Source organism: Panthera tigris, chromosome B2 (assembly GCF_018350195.1).
Source record: "Panthera tigris isolate Pti1 chromosome B2, P.tigris_Pti1_mat1.1, whole genome shotgun sequence".
In the NCBI taxonomy this organism is placed as follows: Eukaryota; Metazoa; Chordata; class Mammalia; order Carnivora; family Felidae; genus Panthera; species Panthera tigris.
This window is the reverse complement of record NC_056664.1, coordinates 40887217-40912377: the sequence shown is the minus strand read 5'-3', so window position 1 is coordinate 40912377 and position 25161 is coordinate 40887217. Positions and strand designations below refer to the sequence as shown.

At 51.1% G+C, this 25161-nt stretch overlaps 2 protein-coding genes across 5 annotated transcripts; one reads left to right on the top strand and one right to left on the bottom strand.

Moving 5' to 3' along the window:
* Positions 1 to 74: 74 nt before the first annotated feature.
* On the top strand, positions 75 to 1865 carry MEA1 (male-enhanced antigen 1). Of its 4 annotated transcripts, none has more exons than XM_007085179.3 (4): positions 75 to 176; positions 698 to 978; positions 1066 to 1168; positions 1474 to 1865. In XM_007085179.3, exons 1-4 carry the CDS (start codon positions 113 to 115, stop codon positions 1626 to 1628), a joined length of 603 nt encoding a protein of 200 aa, XP_007085241.2. In that variant the 5' UTR covers positions 75 to 112; the 3' UTR covers positions 1629 to 1865. The 4 variants fall into 4 exon arrangements, with proteins under 4 accessions (XP_007085241.2, XP_015394419.1, XP_042842335.1 ...); XM_015538933.2 differs by having other exon boundaries at positions 122 to 205; XM_042986401.1 differs by lacking the exon at positions 75 to 176 and adding an exon at positions 212 to 316.
* Positions 1789 to 23143, bottom strand: PPP2R5D (protein phosphatase 2 regulatory subunit B'delta). Its single transcript, XM_042986384.1, has 16 exons — positions 22978 to 23143; positions 18266 to 18343; positions 7305 to 7521; positions 6856 to 7055; positions 6658 to 6768; positions 6443 to 6535; positions 5877 to 6007; positions 5684 to 5743; positions 5471 to 5579; positions 5203 to 5256; positions 4512 to 4682; positions 4279 to 4406; positions 3522 to 3623; positions 3354 to 3426; positions 3108 to 3224; positions 1789 to 2956 (listed from the first exon to the last, which is right to left on the bottom strand). The coding sequence occupies exons 1-16, from the start codon at positions 23002 to 23004 to the stop codon at positions 2819 to 2821; spliced, it is 1809 nt and encodes a 602-aa protein (XP_042842318.1). The 5' UTR covers positions 23005 to 23143; the 3' UTR covers positions 1789 to 2818.
* Between the last annotated feature and the right edge of the window lie 2018 nt (positions 23144 to 25161).

The window sequence follows — 25161 nt, the reverse complement described above, 5'->3', positions numbered from 1 at the left end:
ACCCCCCAAAAAACCCTGGGCATCACTGGGTAATGTAGTCCCTTGTTGTCGGAGCAGGAGATGGCGGAGGCGGGGCAAGAGGCGTACGGCTTGTCTCTCGTTCGCGTCAATCATGAGCACGGGGAGGGGCTGGAGGACCAGGCGCCCCGGTACGTCCTGCTCCGCCGGAAGTGGAGGTGCGGGTTCAGCCGCGGGCTCTGAGCGGGTGAGGCGCGCGGAAACACCGGCGCCGAGAATCGGTGGGGGCGGGTGGCGGACGCCGCTGCTGGGGCCATTTGAGGGGAGCCCCTGGGGCCTGAAGGGCATTTGTCAGGCGGTACAGAGGGGAGCCCTTTGGAGAGGGAAGAAGGGGGCGGGTACGCCCTGTCTAGGGGAGCTCGTTTGGCGATCCGGAGTTCCCAAGTAGGGGAGTAGGGGCGGGCGGGCGGGCGGGGTTCCGGACGGAGTGTCTTTTAGGAGGTGGTATGGTCTCGGGTTGGGCTGTTATTTAAGAATTGGCAGAGCAAGTCCGGTGGGCCTCGGTTCAAGATACGAGTCGGTTTAAATGGTGGAGTGCCCAGGAGAGGATGGGATGCAGGAAGCTTGGAAGCGGTTAAATGGTTTGCGGACGCAGGAGACCACAAGGAACTGGATGAGTGGCTATAGGTGGACCTGATTTCATCCGATCACTACCCTCCTGCCCTCCCTGTTCTTGCAGCCCCTGCCCGGATGGCAGCAGTAGTTCTAGGGAGAGACACCATGGGCCCCGAGCGTATCTTCCCCAATCAGACTGAGGAATTAGGGCCGCACCAGGGCCCTACGGAAGGCACTGGGGATTGGAGCAGCGAGGAGCCTGAGGAAGAGCCGGAGGAAACGGGGGCAGGCCCAGCTGGCTACTCCTACCAACCCCTGAACCAAGATCCTGAACCAGAGGAGGTGGAGCTGGCACCGGTGGGGGATGGAGAAGATGCAGTTGCTGATATTCAGGATCGGATCCAGGTATGGTGGAGGCGGCCCTGTTCTGGCCAGGTGAAGCTGGGATTCCTGAAGTGCTGGACCTGAACTGTCTTCTCTCTGGCTCTTTAGGCCCTGGGGCTTCATTTGCCAGACCCGCCATTAGAGAGCGAGGATGAAGAGGAGGAAGGAGCCACAGGATTGAGCAACCACAGCTCTATTCCCATGGACCCGGGTAAAGGGAGCATGCTTTCATTTTGGAATAATGTTGGAGGAAAGGGACTGGTCAGAACCAGTAAAGAAAGGGAAGCCATAGAGGAACACCCCGTTCCTAAAACAACAGTTTGTCATCTAAGATTTTACAGACTTCAGAATCCAGGTGAAAGTCTATTGTGTTAGACTTGGGTTGTAGGTGGGCTTGCCTGGAAATAACAAGATGGATTTGGCCTCCCTGCTAGCCCAAGGGTTATGGGTTAATTCAATGAATGGGGAATGGAGCTGGTCCCATCGTTTCTGTTCTCCTGTTTTTTGTGATTTCAGAACATGTGGAGTTGGTGAAAAGGACAATGGCTGGAGTAAGCCTGCCTGCGCCAGGGGTTCCTGCCTGGGCTCGGGAGATATCAGATGCCCAGTGGGAAGATGTGGTACAGAAGGCCCTCCAAGCCCGGCAGGGGACGACCCCAGCCTGGAAGTGACTACCCTGAGAGCTGCCTTATCTCCCTGCATTCCAGGCCAGAACCAGCATAGGACTGAACACATCCCTGGTTGTAATGTCCATCTTCATATTCTCCATCTCCCTTTCCACATCAAGGCAAATCAGACTTCTTCTCAGAGACCCACTTTATTCAGTTCTGTACATATGGGGACATTGGCCCAAGCCCAACCCATCTTAGCATGTATCACTGTGGAGAATAAAGCACCCTATGTACACAGCCAAAAGCTGCACTGCCTGTGCCCCTGGAACCTGGGTCTGGCCCTCTTCAGCCCCTTGCCCCTTCAGGGTGTCTGAAAGGGACAAGTGGGGGCCTGCCCAGCATCAGCACAAAGGAAATAAATAGGTGTCGGGGGAGCCATGCTTAGGGCACTGCTCCCTGCTTCCTCCTAGCTTTGGGAACCAACAACATAGGAAAGCAGTCAGCCCCAGGGTGGTCCCTTCCATGTCTGTGATCCCAGGGCTGCTGCTCACCAAACAGAGGGCACAGGGTAGGGTGTTTGTTCACCCCCTTCTCTTGGTCCATCTGGGCCCTATATTCCATCACCTATGGTCCATAGCGTATGCTTTTCTCCTTTTGACCTCCCATGTTGTCTTGGTCAGGCAGGGGATAAGAGAAAATAATTCAACCCCATCAGCCTGCACACTGCTGGGGCTGGGGGCCTAATTGTGCCTGTTGGGGGTTGGCTCCCTTCCAGCTACTCACTCCAGGGGCCAATGGGGCTTGACATAACTTTGGTGAGAATAATCTCCTGCTGCTCCCTATATGCTTCTGCAGGGGAGGGAGAGAAGGAAAGACACCTGGAGTTGAAATGAGGATTAAGGGAAGGGGAGAGGAGCATATGTATTCCTGTGTGTATTTCTCAGAGCAGCCTCAGGTAGCTGTGGGGTTAGGAGAGGAGGGGGACAGGCATCCCCAAGTTGTCTGGGCACTGAGGATCTCAGTGCTCAGCCTGTCTGTACTAGCCACAGGGAGGCATGAACACATTTTGGGAAGAAGAGGGACCACTCTGGGGGGGGGGTCCCCTGCTTCAAGTGCCACATCCCCTCCCTAGAGTAGCTAGAGAGGCACTGCCTTGCCCCAAGTCAGCCAGTGGGGAGCAGAGGGTGGAGGGCTAGGGCAGCGTCCCAGGGCTGAGTGGGCTGTGGCCCTGTGGTAGGACGGTGAGGGGGTCAGAGAGCCTCCTGGCTGGCAGTTAGGAATTCTTCCGCCCGCTTGTGTGCCTCCAGCGCCTTGATGGTATACACGTCCTGGGGCAGCTCGGACTTCCGCCGAAGCAGTACCTTCTCCTTCTTGATGTCCTTTAGCATCTACGTGTAGGTACAGAGAAGGCGAGGAATGGTAACCGATTCCCAATAAAGTTTATGGCTTCCTCCCCTTATTCCTCGGATCTGCCGCTCCTGTCTCCTCTCCCTTTCAGAGCTTTTATTTGTGCTCCCCATTCCCTCTATGCCTTCCCACCTGCACAGCCTCTGTCTCCACCGTCCTCTTCAGAAGTTGGATGTCCTCTGCCGTGGGGGTCTCTGTCTCCATCGAGTACACAGGAGGCAGTGGTGGAGGAGCTCGGAACATGGGATACTGAGAAGGAGAGGAGGCACGGGCAGGTGGTGAGAGCCGCTTCAGAAGTCTGTGGACCTGTCTTGAAACAAACCCTCCCCCAGGCCAAACTGGGCCCCTCAGGTCGGGGCAGCGGCAGGAAAAGCTCACCTGGGGATTGAGTCGGGCCAGCTCCTCGATCTTTTGCCACATCTCTTCTCTTTCCTTCATTCGGAACCGGCCCCTGAGGGAGCAAAGATGGGATAGGCAGTGGGCTTGAAAGAGAAGCAGAGGGAACCTAGGGTGAAGATGGAAGCCCCCAAGTCGAGAGATACTCACTTCTGTTTCTCTGCCTTGTACTGTTGTGTGCAGTCATCAAACAGCTTCTGATTCATCTCCATAAACAGCTTTAGGGCATTGTAGATCAGTCCATGGATTGTCCTGTCACCGGGAAGAAGGATCAGGTACAGGAGGCCTTACTTATACTAACGGCAGTGCCAGGACCCCAATTTGCTCTCTCCCAGGAGGGGTCTCTGCTAAGAGCTTTCATAGACCCCTGCAGTGTAAGCTTATCGCTCTAGCCAAATCACGTGACTTGAGATTGGCATTTCAGGTTCTTTATAGGCCTTGGTCTGTTTGTCCCTCCTTTGCCTCACCCCGTGCTCTAAGACCTACCTTCTTCACGCTACTTCTATGCCCTGGCCTATCCTAATGGCCTCCCAGCAGCTTAATGGACAGCACCTGCACCACAGTGCACTTGCTGTTGGCCGGAAAGTCTCTTTACGACAGTGGGATTCAGCACATGCTAAAAAAGATCACATCAGCTTCTCACAGCGCAGAATGAAGTCTCCAAAGCTCCAGACTATCTCTGACGGGGAGAAGATAGGATACAAGCCACACTCTGCTGTAGGTATTGCAGACATCTCTCACATCGCTGTCTTCTCCCTGGTCAGTTCCTCAAGGGCCTGTCAGTGTGCAGTGGGCACTAGCCCCTGTGCTCAGTGACCCGATGAGACCGCTGGCTCTTCAGTTCTTCCACCCCCTCACAGGTTCCCAAACCAGAGCCCCACCACCCAGCCCTACCCCAGCCGCCTACTTGTTCCAGTGGCTCTTGGAGTTCCTGTAGAGTGCAGGGAACATGATGGGGAGGACTCGGGCAGCATTGTCACTGATCAGGCTCATGATGTACTCATTGTTCCAGTAATAGAGAGCACGCTCTGCCACCTGGTGGGGACAGGTGGGACTCAGCAGGGGTATGGTTCACTCTGCTGAAAACCCTCCTCAGTTTCTAGGAGGCCTGGGGACGGGAGATGCTGGTCTGAGCCTCACCTGGAAATGAGGGCTGGAGACACACTTGGCAAGCTGGCGGAAGAGTGGTTCCATCACTTTGCTGAACTCTGAAGGTTCAATGACATCTAGAATCTCCTCTAGCTCATTCAGGAACATGACCTCCTTGGGGCTGTGGGTTTTGGGCCAGAACTTGAGGAGTCCTACAATCACCTGTGAGAAGAGGAGGACACGGGGATAAAATTCTCATGGGGCGCCTGGGTGGCGCAGTCGGTTAAGCGTCCGACTTCAGCCAGGTCACGATCTCGCGGTCCGTGAGTTCGAGCCCCGCGTCAGGCTCTGGGCTGATGGCTCGGAGCCTGGAGCCTGTTTCCGATTCTGTGTCTCCCTCTCTCTCTGCCCCTCCCCCGTTCATGCTCTGTCTCTCTCTGTCCCAAAAATAAAAATAAAAAATGTTGAAAAAAAAAAAAAATTCTCACTCAACACCTGCCTGCTTTCACAGGAAGCCTTCCTGGCCTCTCTCCCCACCCTGATGGGCACAGCTCGGGTGGCCTCCGCTAACTGGCCTGATTCTGTTTCCTATATATAGGTTTTACTTTTCCTTCCGAGAGGAATCCATGTCACCTGTTGGGCCACATCCCTCCTGAGCACCTGCTTATGGCATTATTCAATAGGCAGACTGGGAAGTTTAATTGACAGGAAGAGGTGTCCTGGGGCTGGGAAGGGGAATTACCGGCTCTGTGAGACTGCTCTCCTTCTCCAGGAACTGTACCACACAGTAAGCCAGCTGCAAAAGGTTGAGGTAGAAAGGAGGTGAGGTGTAGGGTCCAGGTCTCAGAGGGATCAGGGACAGAAGCAAGAGCCCAGAATGGAAGAAGAGGTGTAAAGAGAAATTATCCCACCCACTCCCTCTGCCACCCCCATCCCAGATGGAATATCTTCCCCTCCCTCTCTATTCTCTGCTGCCAGTGTCAGGGATCATCAGGAGGAAGGCAGCTCACCTGCGGGTGGTAGACACTCAGGGACTTGACCTTGTGAAGGGGAAGCAGGACACGGATGAGGAACATCTTGTGCTCTTCCTTAAGGGGCAAGGCAAAGCCGTTGATGATGCTAGGAGTTATAGGAGGTTTGTTAGGACCAAAGGGCCATCCAAGCTCAGTGCTCCCGTCCCTCCAACCTTCTGCAGGCACGTGTGCCCCCACCCCACCGCTTACCTGCCGAGGATCTCTAAGAGCTCAGCAATCCCGTTGTGATGTTCTGTCTCATAGATGAACCTGAGGGAGGAAAGAAAGGCTCTCGTGACAATCCCCAATGTTTCTCCAGCACTCTGCAGAGTCCCCCTACCTCCCTTCTCCCATCCCAACTTAGCAGGGCTTGCTATGCTCCTAAGCTGGCTCCCGGCCTCACCTGTAGAAGATGTGGTTGATCTGCCTACGGATATAAGCCCGGAGCCCCAAAAACTTGCCATAGATGCGATGCAAGATGGTCTTGAGGAAGTCCCGCTCTCGAGGATCCTCACTGTCAAACAGGTCCAGGAGCTGGGAGCAGGTGGGAGGAAAAGGTGGTGAATGAGGCAGGAGCCTAGGAAGGTCAGGGCTGGGGTGACATGGATTCCTAGCCAGGGGACACCCAGAGGTTCTCTGGATTGGGGGGGGGGGTATGGGGGCAAGTCTCTGGAGAGCAGAGTGATTCCTTTACATAGCTTTCCCCAGTGTGATGTCTGGGTATGCGTGTCTGCATGCCCCACTGATGGGGAAGAGGTAACTCTTGCTAATTTCCTTCAATTATGCTAGGAGCTTGTTAAGAGCAGAGGGATTTGCTTATCCCTCCCCCACCACCAGTCCTTTGCACCAGACACAGTTGAAAGCCCATATATTCAACAGATGGAGAAAGGGTGGGGACCTCACTGAGGAGCTGTGGGGCTAGAGTTCATGGGCTGGAAGGAGGAAAGGACAGGAACTTCAGGGACTCACAGCAAGGACAAACTTCTGGTCGATATACTTCTTGGCTATGTTTGGCTGGAAATCAGGAGACTCGAGGAAACGTAAGAAAAACTCATACACGAGCTGTCGGGAGCAATGAGCATCCACTTAGGGGGTATTCCCCAAGGACTGAGACATACCCCCTTGCTGTCTCAGAGTGCCCCATTCCCTGAAGCCAGGGCCAGCATGCCCCCTCACTGTGGTACCTGGAGATGTGGCCAGGCAGCTTCCAGGGTGGGCTCATCCTCTTCTGGGTCAAACTCGGCCCCGGTGGGGTTCGATGAAGGTGGCAGCGTCCGGAAGAGGTTCACTGAAAACTGAGGGGGAGGACCCAGGTGAGAGCTCCGTGCAGGCTTCTCCACAGCCCCCGTCCCTGCCTGCTTTCCCCTTTTCCCTGTGCCCACCATGGTGACAGCCTCGGGGTAAATGGCCTCAGTGACAACATCACGGCTATGGGTGATGTATTCCACCATTTCGTTGAGTCCTGCCCGCTTCACCTCCTTGAATTTGAGGTCACTGAGTGGATCTGATACAAAGTCAAAGAGGACACAGCACTGGCGCAGCTTCTGGATAAAAAGCTCCTCCCGCTCCTGGGTTGGCGAATCTGCAGGGGGAGGCAACAGTCAGTCTCTCCTCCCTAGCCCTTCACTGCCATGCGCTACTTGCCTTACAGGGCCTTCCCCTACCCCATCCTGCTGCCATCCTGCTCCCCTGGCACCCCAGCCCTGGTGGACCTCCCTCTCACATTGTCTAGAACTTCCATCCCCCTCAAATACTCCCAAACCTCTATACAGCCAATGCCCAGTGACCCCCTAGGCCTGGTGCACCAGCCCCCATGACCTTTTCCAAGTACCTTTCAGGGCAGGAAGCTTCTGTAACTCCCGGTTCTTGCTGAGATTGAAGCGGGAGGAGCTTTGCCGTCGCTCCTTCTTGACAATCTGGGGCCCTCCAGAGTACTTGATTTTGCTGAGCTGCGTTGGGGGCGGTGTGCTGTTGCTGGGACGCTTGTTGGACGATGGGGGCTGGGGCTGCGGCTGCGGCTGGGGCTGGGGCTGAGGCTGGGGCTGGGCCTAGTCAAATAAGTGATTTGTTGAAGTCCGCTTCCCAAGGTACAGCTCCCACCCTGGGCCGCGGCCCATCCCGCAGTCCATCCATGCCTGCACAGGCCTGGGCAGCCAAGCAGCCATCTCCTACCCTGGAGCAGCTCCAGTCAGGGTCAGAGATGACTAAGGTTTATTATCCCCAGAAGGGGGTGGTCAAGAAGCCGTGTCTCCCAAAATGGTGCCCACTGCCTGTGCATCGAGAGCCTTCAAAATGTTTGTTCTAGTTCACGAACAGGCAAATCTAATTGATGGATTGATGGTGATGGATGTCAGAAAAGTGGCTATCTTGCCAGGGCTGGCAGGGGTGTGGGATTGATTGAGAAGGGATCTGAAGAATCTTCTGAGTAATGGAAATGTTCTATATCTTGACTGGATCTGGCAGGTGGTTCGAAGCATAAACATATGTAAAAATTCATTAAGCAGAAAAAAAAATTCATTAGGTAGCATACTTGAGATTATCGTACTTTCCCACTTCACTGAATGCATCACATTCTTGGTCAAAAGTTAAAAGAGGGGCGCCTGGGTGGCTCAGTACGTTAAGCATCCAACTCTTGATTTCCAATCAGGTCATGATCTCACAGTCATGAGATGGAGTCCCTGCACCAGGATCTGCTCTGAACGTGGAGCCTGCTTGGGATTCTCCATACTACATATAAAAGGCTTTGTGCACACTTTATATATAATATATACATATATATGTATATATATGTATAAATATATATATAGGGCTTTGTGCCCTATTTATAACAGCAAATAAATAAATAAATAATCAATCAATCATGGAGTTAAAATTATGTTCATGAAAACTATGTACTACATGCAATCATACACAGTTCGACTGTAGAAAATATTTACGCAGCCATAGTAATTTACCCAAAATTGGTGAGAAGTACTTTGGGAGGATGGGAAAGGTCTATATTGGATATAAGATGCTAAGACCTTACTTTTCCATAGTAGGAAGTCAACAGATTATATCTAATGCTCAAAAATGAAAGAATTTTAGAGGCGCCTGGGTGGCTCAGTCGGTTGAGTGTCCGACTCGGGCTCAGGTCATGATCTCATGGTTCACGAGTTTGAGCCCCACGTTGGGCTCTGTGCTGACAGCTCGGAGCCTGGAGCATGCTTCGGATTCTGTGTCTCCCTCTCTCTCTCTGCCCCTCCCCAGTTTGCACTCTGTCTCTCCCTCTCTCAAAAATAAATAAACATTAAAAAAAATTTTTTTTGACAAAAGAATTTTTTAAAAAGCAGCAAAAGACTCTTAATTGGGGCGCCTGGGTGGCTCTGTTGGTTAAGTGTCTGACTTCAGCTCAGGTCATGATCTCGTGTTCATGGGTTCCAGCCCCGCATCAGCCTCTAAGCAGACAGCTCAGAACCTAAAGCCTGCCTCGGATTCTGTGTCTCCCTCTCTCTCTGCCTTTTCCCTGTTTGTGCTCTCTCTCTAAAGTAAATAAATTAACATTAAAAAGAAAAAAGACTTGGGGCGCCTGGGTGGCTCAGTCGGTTGAGTGTCTGACTTCAGCTCAGGTCATGATCTCAGAGTTCGAGCCCCGCATCGGGCTCTGGTGCTGACAGCTCGGGAGCCTGAAGCCTGCTTCGGGTTCTGTGTCTCCCTCTCCCTCTGCCCCTAACCCACTCACATTCTGTCTCTCTCTCAAAAATAAGTAAACATTAAAAAAATTAAAAAAAAAAAAAAAAAAAGACTCTTATTTGGAAGCACAGAAGTCAATTTCCAAGGAAAGGTGGGTTGAAAGCGGTCACCACAAAGCAACAGAATAGGGGGCTAGGCGGGAGCTGCTCCTTTCATTACAAGGCCAAGGGTACTTACTGTCTGACTTTCTGAACAACGTACATGTTGTCATGTTGATAAGTTTCAAAATAAAACAAAGCCTAAAACTATGTAATGACAGAAAATTGCTTCCTATGCAAAGTTAAATAAGGATAACACAAAACTGTACATGCAAAATGAGCTCACCCACATGACAACACGTGCACAGAACCCAAAGCTCAGTGAAGAGAAGGAAAAAACAACAGCAAACCACCACTGTTTTTATGACTGTCTCCCATTGTAGCAGAATGACAGATGACTTTTCTCTACTTTTCTTGATTTTCTACAAGCTGACACATTTATATAATGGGAGAAACACAGCTAATTTTTTTAAAGCTATCTCTTTACTCCATCCCAGACACGGGTGTTGGAGCCCCACGAAGGTCACTGTCAGAAGTATACACACAGGTGTTTGCAACGCTGTCCACCCACAGGTACTGTCAGGTAACCACCTGCCGGTAGAGGGGAGAAGCTGGGCCGCAGGACAACCCTTGCCCCCAGAGACTGCAGCAGGATCAGAGGACTGAGGCCATGTCCAGATGGGTACCCACACCACAGGAGACTGGGTGGCTCAGTGGGTTAAGTGGCTAACTTCAGCTCAGGTCATGATCTCACAGTTCGTGAGTTTAAGCCCCACATCGGGCTCTGTGCTGATGGCACAGAGTCTGTTTGGGATTCTCTCCCTTCCTCTCTGCTCCTCCCCGGCTTGTGCTCTCTCTCTCTCTCTCAAAATAATTAAATTAAAAAAAGAAAAAAAGAATGGGAGAATACGAAATCATCTGGGATGGGGGAAGGGAGGAAGACAGAAATGTTATGCTTTGTAGGCTCTGAATTTTTTATAGAAACAACTATGTCAAGCTTGTGACCTATCTGGGGATCAGAGGAGAGGAGAGACACGCTGCATCCAGCCTGGGGCTGGCCTGTGGGTCCAGTGTAGCTCATTACCTTCTTGGCCATCTGGCCCTCTCCCCCACCTGAAATGATCACCCCAGACACTAACCTAAGGGAGCACAAGGAAATGGGGCAAGATTAGCCGCCACACACCTCTCCTGCCATAACCAGCACTCAGCCGGTGTGATTCTGGTTAGACTGTACAAGATGCCCAGGGGTCTCTCTTCCTGCACATGGCAGATGGCTCATACCTTGGTGAGGGATAGGAGAGAGAGGCAGAAGGGTGGGGAACCAGACCCACCCCTGCCCTGTGCCTTCATTTCCCGGTTGCAGGAAAAACCAAATCCTTATCTGTGGAGCTTGGTGGTCACGAGCACAGACTCACACTAGACTGCCTCGGTTTGACTACTGCTCTGCCATTTATTAGCCAAGTAACCTCCAGAAAGTCAACTAGTCTGTCTACCTCCATTTCCTCATCTGTAAAGTGGGGATGACAATAGTACCTAGCTCATAAGGTTGTAATAACGATTTAAGTGAACGTTATATAGCTCACAGAAGTGCTTTGTAAGAAGTGTCTTCTACTGTTATCACGATTATTTCCCATCCCTAGACTTTAAAAATGCAACCTGGAAATTCCTGAAATTAGCATGCCTCAAATGTCCCCATGGGTCCATTATCTTCCTTGGTCTAAAACGGGGGAACCCAAGAAAGCATTTCATCTTTCAAGATCCAGTTTAAGCCCCACCCTCTTCTTTGTCTGTTTCACTGGCTCTGTGATCATCCCCAGTGATGCCTCTTGGCTCGGTGTGTTCACATGTCCAACTAGATAGCAAGTCCCCTGAAAGCCAGGACCCTGGTTTGTACCGTTCTGGGTCCCCTCAAGCACTGGCACCTAACAGGCATTCAATGAAGGTTTGATTGGTTGATTGACAGGGGGCCAGACCTTTCCTGTCCCAAGCCCGGAACCATCAGAACAGAGCACTGTATGGTGTCAGGAGCAGAGTAGGAGGGAGAAACATTAGTTATACTAGGGCAAGGGGCTCAGTGGCAGCTAACGAACAAAACTCTGAGGAAGAGCATGTCCTTCTCCATCGTCCCAGATAAGAAAGACACTTTGCACCTCCACAAACCGCACACTGAGGGGATGTCTAGGGAAAGAGGCATTCACCCCAGAAGGAGAGAAGCCAGGCCTCGATTTTCTCTGCTAACAGAGAAATGGGCAAATCTGTGGTTTCCCATCTATTCTCCAAGTAAGGTTAAGAGAACAGAGGGTCACATGGCTAAAAATCAAAGTTTAAAAACCAGTAGAGGGGCACCTGGGTGGCTGAGCTGGATTTCGACTCAGGTCATGATCTCTCGGTCCTGAGATCAAGCCCCATGTCAAGCCCGTATTGGGCGTGGAGCCTGCTTGGGATTCCCTCTCCCCCTCTCCTTCTGCTCCTCCCCTGCTCATGCTCTCTCTAAAAAAAATTAAAAAATAAAATAAAAATAAAAACGAATAGGTTGATGCCTGAGGTCCCTTCTCCACTAGGAATGCATCATTGAAGGCAGGGGTGGATGGAGAGCTGCTGAGCTTAGCTTGTCCCACCTCACCCCACTGGGCCACCTGGTTTTATAAGGACCATTGGCTCCCAGGCCCCACACACAAGAAGCATCTGAGAGACAGCTGGTCCAGTCAGCAAAGCGCCTGGCTGCCAAGCCTCAATGAGGCATCCCCTGGTCTATTCACTCTTCAATAGGAAACATGCTTGTCAGCATGAGGCATGGGGCTATGCCAGTGACTCACTTCATGTCCAACTCTTTCCTCTAAAAACTTCAGCCTTTTTTTTTTTATCATTTTTTTTAAAGATTTTATCTTTTAGTAATCTCTACACCCAACTTTGGGCTCGAATTTATAATCTCGAGATCAAGAGTCACATGCTCCCCCGACTGAGCCAGCCAGGCACCCAGTAAAAGCTTCAGCTTTTAACTTTTCTACTGACCTGGGCTGCAGGTGGGAGGCAGGTGAGTCCCCTGGGGAACCTTCCGCAACTATCACCATCACTGGTGAACGCTGACCGAAGGCAACCCAGCCAACCTGGCCATTTCCTCTGCCTGAAGTGCCTTCTCCTCCCACCTCCAAGAAGCCTTCCTAGATTTGGGTCTCCAGCAGTCAAGTGGTACTTGGAATTTATGCACCACACTCGCACTCAAGAGACTGCAACTAAACTTGCCCACTCTGAACCAACCCTAGTCCAATTTCATCCTAACACAATCACCATTAATAATCAAACCCAAATATTTAAACCTAAAATAACAGATAGAAATATAAATTAAGGGGGCGACTGAGAGGCTGAAATGGGCATCCAACTCTTGATTTGGGCTCAGGTCATGATCTCACGGTTCATGGGATTGAGCCCTGCACATTATTGTTACTTGGAATTCTCTCTCTCCACCCTTCCTCCCGCTCACACCAGCTCTCTCTCAAGACATGTTTTTAAAAATTAAATTAAATTAAAGAAAAAAAAGAAATATAAATTAAGTACTATAGAAAGTATTGTAAAGGGGCACCTGGCTAGTTCGGTTGGTAGAGCATGAGACTCTTGATCTCAGGGTCCTGAGTTGAAGTCCCACATTGGGTGTAGAGCTAGCTTGAAAGAGAGAGAGAGAGAGAGAGAGAGAGAGAGAGAGAGAGAGAGAGAGAGAGAGAAAGAAAGAAAGAAAGAAAGAAAGAAAGAAAGAAAGAAAGAAAGAAAGAAAGAAAGAAAAAAGAAAGAGAAAGAGAGACGTATTGGGGCACCTGGGTCAGTTAAGCGTCCAACTCTTGTTTTCAGCTCAGGTCATGATCTCACATTCATGGGTTCAAGCCCCATGTCGGGCTCTGCGCTGGCAGCGTGCAGCCTGCTTGGGATCCTATCTCTCCCTTATCTCTCTGCCCCTCCCCTGCTCGCACATGCACTTTCTATCTCCCTCTCTAAATAAATAAACATTTTTTTTTTAATTTTTAAAAAGTGTTGTCAGAAAAAGATGAAAGGTAAAACAGTGAAAAACTCACAATGTCACAGCTTTTGCATAATCAATCACCTAGTCAAATAAAGATCATTTTAGTTTAAAACCCCAAAAAATCGCAGAGGCATTCTCTCCTATCCTGACACCTAGAGCTCTATCTAGCTGAGCTAAATTATTTCCTTCCTTCATTTATTCAATGGCCATCATGCTAAGCCTTAGAGATTAAAGGGTAGCCCCTGCCCTCAAAGAGCTCACAGTCCAGTGGGTGAGACCAACACACGGACAGCTCTTGGTACCAGGGAAATGAAAAAACAGAGTGCCACCAAGGATACGGGAACACAAACTCTGCCAGAAGAATGAGTGAAACTGTTCCTGAAGAGGTGACTTTTGATTTGCTCTCAAAGGACAAACATGAGCTCAGCGGGCAAAAGAACAAATCGGGGGGGGGGGGGGGGGAGGGCTCCAGGGTGACTCAGTCGGTTGAGCCTCCTACTTCGGCTCAGGTCATGATCTCACAGTTCGTGGATTTGAGCCCCGCATCGGGCTCTGTGCTGACAGCTCAGAGCCTGCAGCCTGCTTCGGATTCTGTGTCTCCCTCTCTCTCTGCCTTTCCCCCGCTCACACTCTGTCTCTCTCTCAAAAATAAACATTAAAAAAAAAAAAAGGAACAAAGCAGGAAAATAAAGTAGTCCATGCCAATGGAATTTCATCAATAAGGACCCAGAGTTACAAAAGGGCTTGTATCAGGAGATGGGAAGTCCAGCAGAGGGAGAAACCAGGATGGGTGCTAGAAAAATGAGGCAGGGCCCCCTCAGAGGGGTCCAAAGTGTGAATTTGAATGTTAACTTAAAAGCAATGAGATGCCAACAGAGCTTTTTCTTTTTATTTTTTTAACATTTTATTTATTTTTGAGAGAGACAGAGCATGAGTGGGGGAGGGGCAGAGAAAGGGAGACACAGAACCCGAAGCAGGCTTCAGGCTCTCAGCTGTCAGCACAGAGCCGGATGCAGGGCTCAAACTCATGAAACATGAGATCATGACCTGAGCCGGAGTCGGACACTTAATGGACTGAGCCACCCAGGCGCCCCAAACCAACAGAGCTTTTTAAGTAGAGGACTGATAAGACAGAAGAATGTTTTTAGGGCAACAATTTTGGCTACTGGGAGGACAGGCTGACATGGAGGGACTGAGATAGTTTCTTCCTCCCTCTGTCCCTGCTCCCAGAACTCAGGACAGGGCACACCACCGAGTGGAGTCCAGGGCAGTGAACTGCTGTCTCCAGAGACAGAGCAGGAAAGACCCTTGCCTGCAGCGATAGGTCAACAGTGAGTCTTATCCAATCTCTCAAGGCTCCTTTCCGTTCTAAGACTCTTCCAGAATCTTAGACACAGGGTATCACGTCATTAAGAACACAGGAGGGGTGCCTGGGTGGTTCAGTCGGTTAAGCTCCCAACTCTTGATCTCAGCTCAGGTCTTGATGTCAGTCAGGGTTGTGAGTTCAAGGCCACACTGGGCTCCACGCTGGGTGTGAAGTCTACTTTAAAAATAAATAATGAAGTCTAAACAAAAAACAAAAACAAAAACACACAGAATCGGCTCGTGAGCCACAGCACACTGGGTTGAATTCCAGCTCTGCTGTTTACCAGCTGAGTAAGAGCTATTTAACGTCACTAAGCCTCAGTTTCATCTGTAAAATGGGGATGATGACTGATAACAGAATGACCTCAGGGGAGTGTTGTGAAGATTAAATGAGATTAAAAGGTTAAATGCAAGCAAAGGTCTTAAGACAGCACCTGGGAAGTTGAACAGTGTCAACCCAACATCTGTGAACGTGACGTAACTTGGAAATAGGGTCTTTGTAGACATAAACAAGTTGGGGTGGGCCCTAAATCCAATGTGACTAGTGTCTTCATAAGAAGAAAATGTGGACACGGGGCGCCTGGGTGGCTCAGTGAGTTAAGCATCTGACTTCGGCTCAGGTCATGATCTCAGGGCTCACGAGTCCAAGCCCCATGTCCGGCTCTGAGCTGACAGCTCACAGCTCGGAACCTGGAGCCTGTTTCGGATTCGGTCTCCCTTTCTCTCTGCCCCTCCCCCGCTCATACTCTGTCTCTCTCTCTCAAAAATAAATTAAACAAAAACAAAAAAAGAGGAAGGAAGAAAATGTGAACACAGAGACACACAGGGCAGAACCCCATGTGAAGGTGAAGGAGGAGACTGGAGTGATGCATCCATAAGCCAAGGAACACTGAGGACTGTTAAAAACCACCAGAATCTAGGGAGAGGTACAGAAGAGATTCTTGCCTAGAACCTCAGAGGGACATGGCCTACTGATGCCTCGATTTCAGATATCTGGCCACCAGGACTGTAAGAGAATAAATCTCTGTTATTTTAAGCCATTCAGTTTGTGGTCATTTGTTACGGCTGCCCTAGGAACCTAACACACAAGTAACTGCTCAATAAACTAAATGGTGGCTGCCGGAATTATTAGATCAATTGGAAAGGCTCTGGCAAATGCATGACACAGGGTAAATTTGGCTAGAAGAGCCCCAAATTCTGGACTAGAAAAACAGCAAGGGAAGGACTGTGCCAAACAGCTTTGGATGACCTGAGCCTCATAGCCTGGCCCCCAACTTTTCCACCGTCCCTCTGTCTGGGGCCACATGGGTACATGGTCTGGAAAATCATGCAGCATTTCTGCATCTGCCTCGTACAGGTGAGCCCTGAGCACCATTTCACAAAACAGAGCCCCAGGTGAACTCAACACTCTCCTTTTTCAAATAGATGTGTCCACAAAGACAGTGGAGAAATCCTAGCAGTTGGTCTCAGCCTATTTCCTAACTTGTTTGAGCTTTCATTTTCCTATCTCGGAAAGGAGAGGGTTAGACTCCAAGGTTACTTCCAACACTTAGGTTTACTTATTTAGCCACTAATGCATTCAAATCCTGGCACCTGTAATGTGCCAAGCCCTTGGGCGGCTCAAAGGGAAGCAAAGGGAAACCTCAAGGAGCTCACTCACGTGCTAATAACACAAAAGTTAAAATGGATAAACAATGAATTCACACCAAATTGTTTAATTACAGCCGTGTAAATGCTGCTGTGGGGCGATACTGGAGCTAACAGAGCAAATAGCCGGAGCCCTGACCACGTCCTGGTGGGGAGGGAGGGGGAGGCAGTCAAGGAAGGCTGCTTTTAGGACAAGACATCCAATCTATCTAGTAACTGAACAAGTAGGAGTTAGGCAAAAGATGAGAACAGCCCCCTAACTATTCCTTTCTGTCCCTTTAAATCCCGTTTCTATGTCTCTCTTGCTGCTTTGAATGTCAGTTGCCAGCTCCCAGCCACCTTCCCTGTGGGTCCCACAGATGTCACCATTCCTAAAGGGGAGACTGGGCCCAGAGGGAGTGTTTCCCAGGAGCGCTGACTGATGAGTTATTAAGAACCAAGTGCATAAGGGGCACCTGGCTGGCTCAGTTGGTGAAGCAGGTGACTCTTGACCTGAGGGTTGTGAGTTCAAGCCCCACACTGGGCGTAGAGATTACTTAAAAAAACAAAAAATAAAATAAAAATGCCCGCCCTGCCCTCTTCCCTCCCCTCCGCCCAAAGAACAAAATACACGAGCATACAGACGTGGGGAAGAAACAAGGTGCCGGCTGCCTTCAAGCAGCATACCCAGCTCCCCTCCCTCAGAGTCCACAGTCTGGTGGAGAGAAACCCACGTTGGAAAAATAGTTACAACAAAAAGTGATAAGGTCTATCCTGGAGACATGTTCAAATTACTGTTTAAGGGCAAAGGAAGGAGGAATTCATCTTCTGTGGTCCTCAACTCCCATGTCTGTAAAATGAGGAACACCTGCCCTGCTTCTTCTGATTACTCAAGTGAGGCCTAAAATGAAGGTCAGGGGTGTGGGAAGTGCTGAGGTGACAGGGACCAGAAGTACATAGAAAAGTCTAAATCCAGGATTAACTCCAATACTTGCTAATTGATTTCTTCTCCCCCTCAAATCCACAAGCCCTGCCCATAATCACAGAGATGTTTCCTGTTGTCCTCTATGGCTCTAAACAGTTGAGAACAGGAGAGAAGCAGCAGAGGGGCGCCTGGGTGGCTCAGCCAGTTAAGTGTCTGACTCTTGATTTCGGCTCAGGTCATGATCTCACGGTTCATGAGATTGAGCCCCTCCACAGTGACCGCATGGAGCCTGCTTGGGATTCTCTCTCTCCCTCTCTCTCTCTGCCCCTCCCCCGCTCACTCACACGCTCACGCTCTCTCCCTCTCAAAATAAACAAACAAACAAAAAAGCAGAAAAACCAAGGATCACCAGTTTCTCAGTAAGATGGGTACTTACTTGCTCAACATGTTCACAGGACCGGCCACCATCTTGAGCATCGCATTGAGCACACTCTCAAACTCTCCTGGACATACTCTGGACTTAAGTCTCTCCACCCTCCAGTGCTCTCTCTGCTTGCCATTTATTGCTTTACAGCCCTAGACTTCCAAGCTGTGCTGACCTCTGCTCATCACTGTCCTTTAGCAGGTTCCCATTGGATCAGAACCAAGGGCAGTGGGCCCAGCCCTGGCCAGCTCAAGGACACCAGCCACTCCCACCCCTTCCCCACCCCAAGCCATGCCAAAGCCACTCATTCCCCACTGAGCACCCTTGTACTTTTTCCCTTCCCCCCCAGCACCCGCTACCCCTAGCTTTTCATTCTAAGGAAAAAGGAATTCTTACCACGCAAGGTTGGCAGACAGAGAAATAACTTTCAGAAGAATTGCTGGGGAGTCTGAAGAACTGCAGAGCGTAGTCGCTCTATACCAGCCGAAGGGACAGGCTGCCTGACTGAAGGCAGCTACCTGGCTGGGCTGTCCAAGCTCCTCCCAGGCTGTGGAAGGCCCCTTCCCTTCTGCCTGGATCACATCTGGCCCCCTGGGATCCCTCACCCCACTAGCCATCGAGCAGTTCGAGCTGGTGCCTGCACCGTAACTAGAGCCGTGCCCACTTTCATTACCTCCTCGGCGCTCTCGCCGCCACCATCCTTGCCCGAGCTGCTGGGCTTGGTCGTGCCTTTGGCAAGCTTGGGGGTCTCCTGAAGGGGGAAGATGGAGGTAGTCAGCAGATGCCAGGAGAAGGGAGAGGCCTCATCTGGACTGCTTAGGTCTGTGTTGTAATTATCCTCTGTCCAATGGAAGTAATCAGTCAGAACCACTGAGCATCTACCCTGTACCTAGCCCAGGGGAGGAGGACTTGGGGTACACAAAGGGAGTCCCTCCAAAGAGTTTGGAATGTGGCGAGGAAGACATTGCTAAGACATAGTAATGAAGCATGATAATAATGACCTGTCCCCTCACATGGCTGCTGTATGAGTAAGGGCCCCGGAGAGCCTCTGTCAAGGAAGAACCAGGGTGTGGAGCTTTAAGGAACAAGCTATTCTGTCTGGCTTCTGGCTAGAGCGGGCAGGGGGGGTGCCTAAGGTTCTCATGCTGGAGGAGAGTCACCACTCTCCCCCAAAGCCATCTGCAAAGACCTGGAGGCCTTTTTTTGGAAATTACAAATAACATCCAGACTAGAGGGTGCTATTGGCATGATCAGGTACAGGAATTATCCCTAAGAGTGCCTTGGTGGACAAGCATGGGGACAGGGATGGGGGTAAGACCCTGAACTGCTACAAGGATGAGCGCTAGTCCGAAGTCTCCCTCGGGAACTGGGCCGCTGGCTCAGAGCCCTGGCCTGCCTGGCGTCTCTTCCTCTGCCTCGGGCCAAAAAAAGCAACTGCACAGGGACAGGATGGGGAAAATGTGAAAAAGACTTGGGGATTTAGGTCTGATTGCAAGCTCCACACAAATCCTTCATGTGCCAGGGTTGCCCCAGCACCCCATGACCTTCTGTCCAGTTAGCAAATGGAGTGCAGAGCTCTTGGCATGGGGAGGGGACATGGAAGTGCCCCTGTCCTTGGCACTTGATGGAGTCGTTCAGGAGGATCTGGTTCCATCGTGAGCATCCGACTTTGGGAGGGACAAAGACAAATCCTAGGTTTTCTTCTGGCGAAATACAACCCATACTGGGAGTAGATTCAAAAGCCTGTCCTGAGAGCAACAGCTGCAAGGCTGGGATGGCTAATGATGGAGGGGAGGAGTCCCAGCGGTAGGCGAGCACGAGGGGGTTTTACGAATAAATGAAGGGCTGCCATGTGGACTAAAGATGCAACTTGCTCTATGTGGATCCAGGAGCCCAAGAGGCATGGGCTGAAGTGGCAGGAAGACAGGCTGAGGCTCCGAATAGGAAGGATCTTCTCCTGAAGCAGCTGCACAGAAACCGGCTGTGTGCAAGCTCCCCAGTCCTGAGAGCATTCAAGCAAAGGAGCATTCGTGACTCTTCTAATGCACGGGCAGGAGGGGTTTGAGCCCTAAATGAAGACTGTCAGAGGATCTTGGAAGTCACTTTTGGCTCTGAGATTCTGACACTTGATGGCAACTGCGCCCCTTCAGTGACAAGTGTTAAGTCACACTGACTATGGGGGCACAAGGATTTCTGGGAGAACAGAGCTCTGCGTGGGCTGGAGGAGGGGGCAGGGAGGATGAGAGCCTTTCCCAGGTGGGGAGCAGCTCCAGGTGTCAGCCAGCAGGAAGGCGCTCCTTTGGGCTGAGCACTCTCCCAGCTGCCCACTGACCAGGCTGGCAGGCATACCGACCCCTTGCCAAAGGGCCAGGGAGTGTGGCTCAGAGCGTGGCGTGTAGAGGCAAAGGATGAGGGGCGCAGGCAGGAGTCACTGAGGTGACCGCACATACCCCGGACGTGGGCCTCATGGACAAAGCTGACCCACCTTTATACATGTCACATCTCTCTACTTGACCACAAGCTCCTTCTCCGCCAGCCCTACAGCACTTAAGCATACCTAACAGGGAGTGTGCCAGTGTGCCTTGAGAATCCCAGCTGCCTGGTTATGTGGGCGTGTGTGGGGGCATGGGGAAACCACGCCCACCACCCTTGCTCCCTGGCTCCTGCAGAACAGGTCAAGTGCACACAACACAGTGCAGCCCAACCGTCACTTGCGGCCTGGAACCGGGGTTTGGAGCCCACACTGTGTTTGGGGCCCAACTCTTACTAGCTCTGGAATTGTAGGCAGGTTAACTAGCCTCTCTGAGGCTCAGTCCTCCTCTTTTAAGTGACAACAATCACACTACCTAATTCCCTTTAGCACAGTGTCCAGCACATGAAAATCCCAATGTTAGCCCATTATTACTATTATTAAAAACAAGAAGAAAGTGGAAAGGAGCAGGGGCATGCCACCTGGGAACCTAAAAGAGATTCAGTCCTAGATCAGAACATGAGGGAAGAGGAGGGAAGCAAATCCCCCAAGGGACTGACTCAGCACCCATCTATTGAGGGCCTACTGTGTGCAAGGAAGAGGCCAAACCAAAATGGAGTTATTATCTCAAGGGGGAAGAAAAGATTTGTCCACAATTAATTCCAGTCCAAGGGAACAAAAAGGACCATATGTGACCTATCAAGTGTTCCACAAATCCCGAGGAGGGGAGAGCTCACTGGGAAGTGAGGGTTCAGGAAAGGCTTCAGGGAGAAGGTCGTGAAGGATGGCCAAGACTGGGACCAGCAGAGATGAAGGAGAAAGGAGAGAGGTGATGGATGTGCAATAAAGATCCTCCTCTCTGCCCCCACCCTATCTGGGCAAAGCTCAGTCACACTGTCACCTCCCTCTCCCTCAGGGCTTGTTAACCATTTAAGGAGGCCAAATGCAACTGGAAATCAAAAGCAGAAAGTTAAACCTTGAAAGGAATCAGAGATGCCTGGTTCTGTGCAACCCAATTCTTCCAATGTTGTTTCCCAGCCAAATACTATGGTCAAATATCTATGGTCCCAGCAAGTCTAAGAATTTTTCTTCTCAATCACCTAGAAGAAGAAGGCTTACTGTAGATGGGACAGTGTCTGTCCCATTTTAGTATCAGACTAAAAACTACAGATGGGCGGGGACTTCACCAGCTTCCCCTGAATTTCATGCCCCTCCACGCTCCTTGAAGGAACCCCCTTAGCCTCTGGTGTGGCTGAATTGTGTGTGCATCATTCACAGCTAAGCTGCCCAAACCACTTCAGCAGACCCACTCCCCAAGGACACAGGGCCTGGGTGGGGAACACGAACCTGCCAACCCAGGACCCCAGGAGGTTCAGTGCCTAGTACACCATCACCAACCCTACACTCAGAACCTCTGGCCCTGTGCAGTTATGGAGACAACCCAGCATCAGAGCTGCCTGGGAAATCTCCAAAAGCCCCAGGATAAAGAGTTGAATTGATAAGGTCAGAGATGGCAGCCCAGCAACCAGCCAATCAGAGGGCAAATGAAAGTAAGACACCTCTGGGGTCATAAAGTGGCTGAGCAGAGCACCAGGCCAGAGCCAGCCCCACCACGAGGGGCCAGCCCCAGGAAAGGAGAAGCTGGGGGAGGCTGGAACTGGTATCCTAGCATCCTCTGTGTGAGTCTGTACCTCAAAGGAACCACACCTCTGAGTCAGACCTCAGCAACAGCAGGAAATAGAAGGTAGAGAAAGGCAGGGATGAAGAACAGGGGCAAGAAGGCAATATGGAAATAGAAGAGGAAGATGAAAGAAGGCAACATCAAGAAACAAGCCTGTATCAGGACACCATGACAAAGTCAAGGGTGCCCAGGGGTTGGCTGGCCTTTGGGGTAAGAAGGAAAATTAATCTGATAGTAAGGGCAGATTCCCAATTTGAGGATAGTGTAGCCCAGGAAAGGCAGGAATCCAGCACTGCAAAACTGGAAAAATGCAAAGGTTATCCTAAGATTAGGAAAAGGAGAGAACCTTGCTCAGATTAGGAAAGGTAACTGATTTAGGATGAACCTGCAAGTCGGTTGATGCCTGTTAGGGGGGCTTTGGTACAAAGGAGGCCTTTAAGTCAAGAGACCTGATATTGCAGCTGGGCCTCCAAACAGGCTGTGTGACCTTGGCCAAGTCCCTTCCCCTGTCGGGGCCTCAGTCTCCTCATCTGTATCACTAAGGATTACGCTGAATGCGCTCAGTGGTCCCTTCCAACACTGACGTTCTGAGGTTCCATCAACAGAAGGAAGGGCTCAGTCCTGGCTTACAAGTTTGTGTGTGAAGGAAGAACTAGAGGGAGGGGCCTAGGCCAGATTTGGTGGAGGAGAGAGAAAGCAGAGCAGTTCTAGGTCAAGGTGCTTGGCGGGGAGGGAGAAGGGGCTGTAAGGGACGGTGGAGAAGGCCGGCCCAGGCCCAGGCCCGGCGCGTAAGAAAAGGGAAGGGGCTGCGCGCAATGGGGGGCGGGGGGAGGTGGGCTGGAAGGAGGTGCGGTCTCAGATGAGGGGCTGTCCCAAACGGGTAACCGGGTGGGGAGTGGGGAGAGTGGGGTGGGGGCGGGAAGAAAAAGCAGGGGAGTGACCTGGGAGTGGAGCAGATCTGGAGGGAGGTGGTTACCCTGGGCCGGGGGTAGGTGAGGGGAGGAAAGGAAGGAGGTGTACGCGGGGGACTCTATCCCATGCAAGGTGAGGGAGCTTTTCCAGCTGCGGCACAGGCTGGGGGTGCGGCTAGCGGCGGGGGCGGAGGGCTGGCCCGGGAGTCCTGCGGGGGCCGGACGGGAGGGTCAGTCTGGGGCTGTCCCGGGCCTGGCTCGGCCTCTCCCAGTGCTCCGCGCAGGCCCCAAGGCGGAGGCGCGAAGAAAAGGGCCACGCTCACCTTCTCCTTCTTCAGTTTATAGGGCATCTCGGCCCGTCCGGACCCAGCCCGGCTCCTGCGGCCCCGCTCCGGCTCCGGCTTTGCTCGGCCGCACTCGGCCCGCTCGGCGTCTCTTCGCCACCGCCTGCGCGCTGCGCCCGGGTCGAGCGGTGTCTGCGCCTCCAATTGGCCCAAACTCTTACAAACCTGCCTGACAACCAGGCGCCGCCTCCTTGGATTGGTTATTGGGGCCAAGCTGCTTCCTTTTTTTCTCATTGGAAAGGAAGAGTACAAACCGCCAGGGTTCGTCTCCCAGAATTGGCTGAGTGGGAGGTCCCGCCCTAAAGTGGGTCGAGCTTAACGAAGGAGGTGGGGAAAAGGGGAAGCCCTAGCTTAGCACCGAGTACCGCACTCGGGCGTCTGGTGTGCGTCGGCCTCTGCCATTCTTTTGCAGCCGGTTCCCTTCTAAAGTGGTTCTCACTCTCCCCGCTCTGCTCCTTCGCCCAGTACGAATGGAAGGAAAGAAGCCCTAAAATGAAGGGCACCTTTCTTCATCTGGGCAATTACCACTAATTGCATATGCAAAATTAGCGGAGAGAGCTCCCAAGAGTCCTCCAGGGCATCCGTTTCCTAAACGAGGCATGCAGAGAATCAAAGGGGAAGGCTGGGTGACTGGGACCTTGGTGAGATGAGATGAGAATCCTGAGTTTGTTACAGTTTTGGAAAGAGGGTCCCCGTTCCTACTGCAAGTGCTCTGGGATTGGGGAACCAGCTAGATAGGAACCCTTGGGAATACAGAGGAAAAGCTACCTCGTTGTTTGTTGAGTGTCTCAGGAAATACATCTTACTCCCACCCTGCCCAAGCCAATGTCCTAATGGATAAGATCATTTCCTGCCCTCAAGGAGTTCACTGGTGAAGTTCACAGACTTGTATAAACAGATGCTTAAGATACAATGTAATAAATTACACAAACCTAGAGGTGGCTGGAAGAGTATGTTTCAGAAAGTTGACTCCAGTAGACGATTTACTATGTGAAGAAATTGGAGAAGGCTCTAGAGAACAAAAGCCTGTGACCCTTGACCAGGAGAGCAACCTTACAAGACAAAGACCATGGGCATGGAGAAGAAAGGACAGAATTGGGAAATGTGTACAATCAACAGGACTTGATGATTCATTGGAATGTGGGGAAGATGGTAAGGGAAAGGGAGGAGTTGAAGATGAGTTCTGGAGCCGTCAGAAATGTAGAAGGAAAACTGGTGTCATAATGGCAAAGGAAGTAAAAGAGGATTGGTCAATAGTGTCAGATTCCAGGGAATGATTAAGATAAGCTCAAACAGCACCACCTTGATTCTCTAGTTGTGGGTGATCTTTGCAGGAAAGTTTTAGAGAAGTGGAAGGAAGGTTATAATGGGTTGAGTGAGCAAGAGGTATGGAAGTAAAGGCAACAAATGTAGACTCCCATCTTATGGAAGTAGTATTTGGCTCCCAATGATTAATGACAATTTCAAGGTAATACAAAGCAGACTGCCCACCAACCATTATCTGATAGAGGAAAAGCCCAGGAAGAAAGGATATTTATTTGTGGATGGATATTTGTGTCTGTGTGTGTGCTGAAGCAGGCAGGATATCAGACTTATTTACCCATTCCCAAGGCCTCAAGGAGCACTGTAGTCCTGAGGCCTAGGGCTTGCCTATATAAAGCAGGCATATCTTCTTTGGACCCACCCCACCAACGTCCCAGTCCTTAGACCCTCTGGAAACTGAGGGGACAGAGCCACATAATATAATTCAGAACTACCAAATGGGAACTTCCATCCATTTCAATTCAGGTTCTTAGTACATTCTTTTTTTTTTTTTTTTTAATGTTTATTTTTGAGAGAGAGAAAGAGAGACAGAGTGCTAGCTGGGGAGAGGCAGAAAGAATGCGAGACACGGAATCTGAAGCTGGTTCCAGGTTCCTAGCTGTCAGCACAGAGCCCAACACGGGGCTCAAACTCACCAACCGCGAGATCATGACCTAAGCTGAAGTCGGACTCTTAACTAACTGAGCCAGCATGGCACCCCAGGTCCCTAGTACATTCTTGCATGTTCCTTTAAGATGTGGAATTGGGGGCACCTGCATGGCTCATCTGAATCTAAGCATCTGACTCTTGATTTCGGCTGAGGTCATGAGCTCACTGTTTGTGAGTTTGAGCCCCACATCG

Coding starts and splice junctions, on each gene's coding strand:
- PPP2R5D (XM_042986384.1), bottom strand. CDS start 23,004: ATGCCCTATAAACTGAAGAAGGAGAAG. Junction 7,056..7,304: donor GAAGCTTCCTGCCCTGAAAG/GTACTTGGAAAA, acceptor CTCCCCCTGCAG/ATTCGCCAACCCAGGAGCGG. Junction 4,683..5,202: donor AGAGCAGTCTCACAGAGCCG/GTAATTCCCCTT, acceptor CTCTTCTCACAG/GTGATTGTAGGACTCCTCAA.
- MEA1 (XM_007085179.3), top strand. CDS start 113: ATGAGCACGGGGAGGGGCTGGAGGACCAGGCGCCCCGGTACGTCCTGC. Junction 177..697: donor CTGCTCCGCCGGAAGTGGAG/GTGCGGGTTCAG, acceptor CTGTTCTTGCAG/CCCCTGCCCGGATGGCAGCA. Junction 1,169..1,473: donor CTCTATTCCCATGGACCCGG/GTAAAGGGAGCA, acceptor TTGTGATTTCAG/AACATGTGGAGTTGGTGAAA.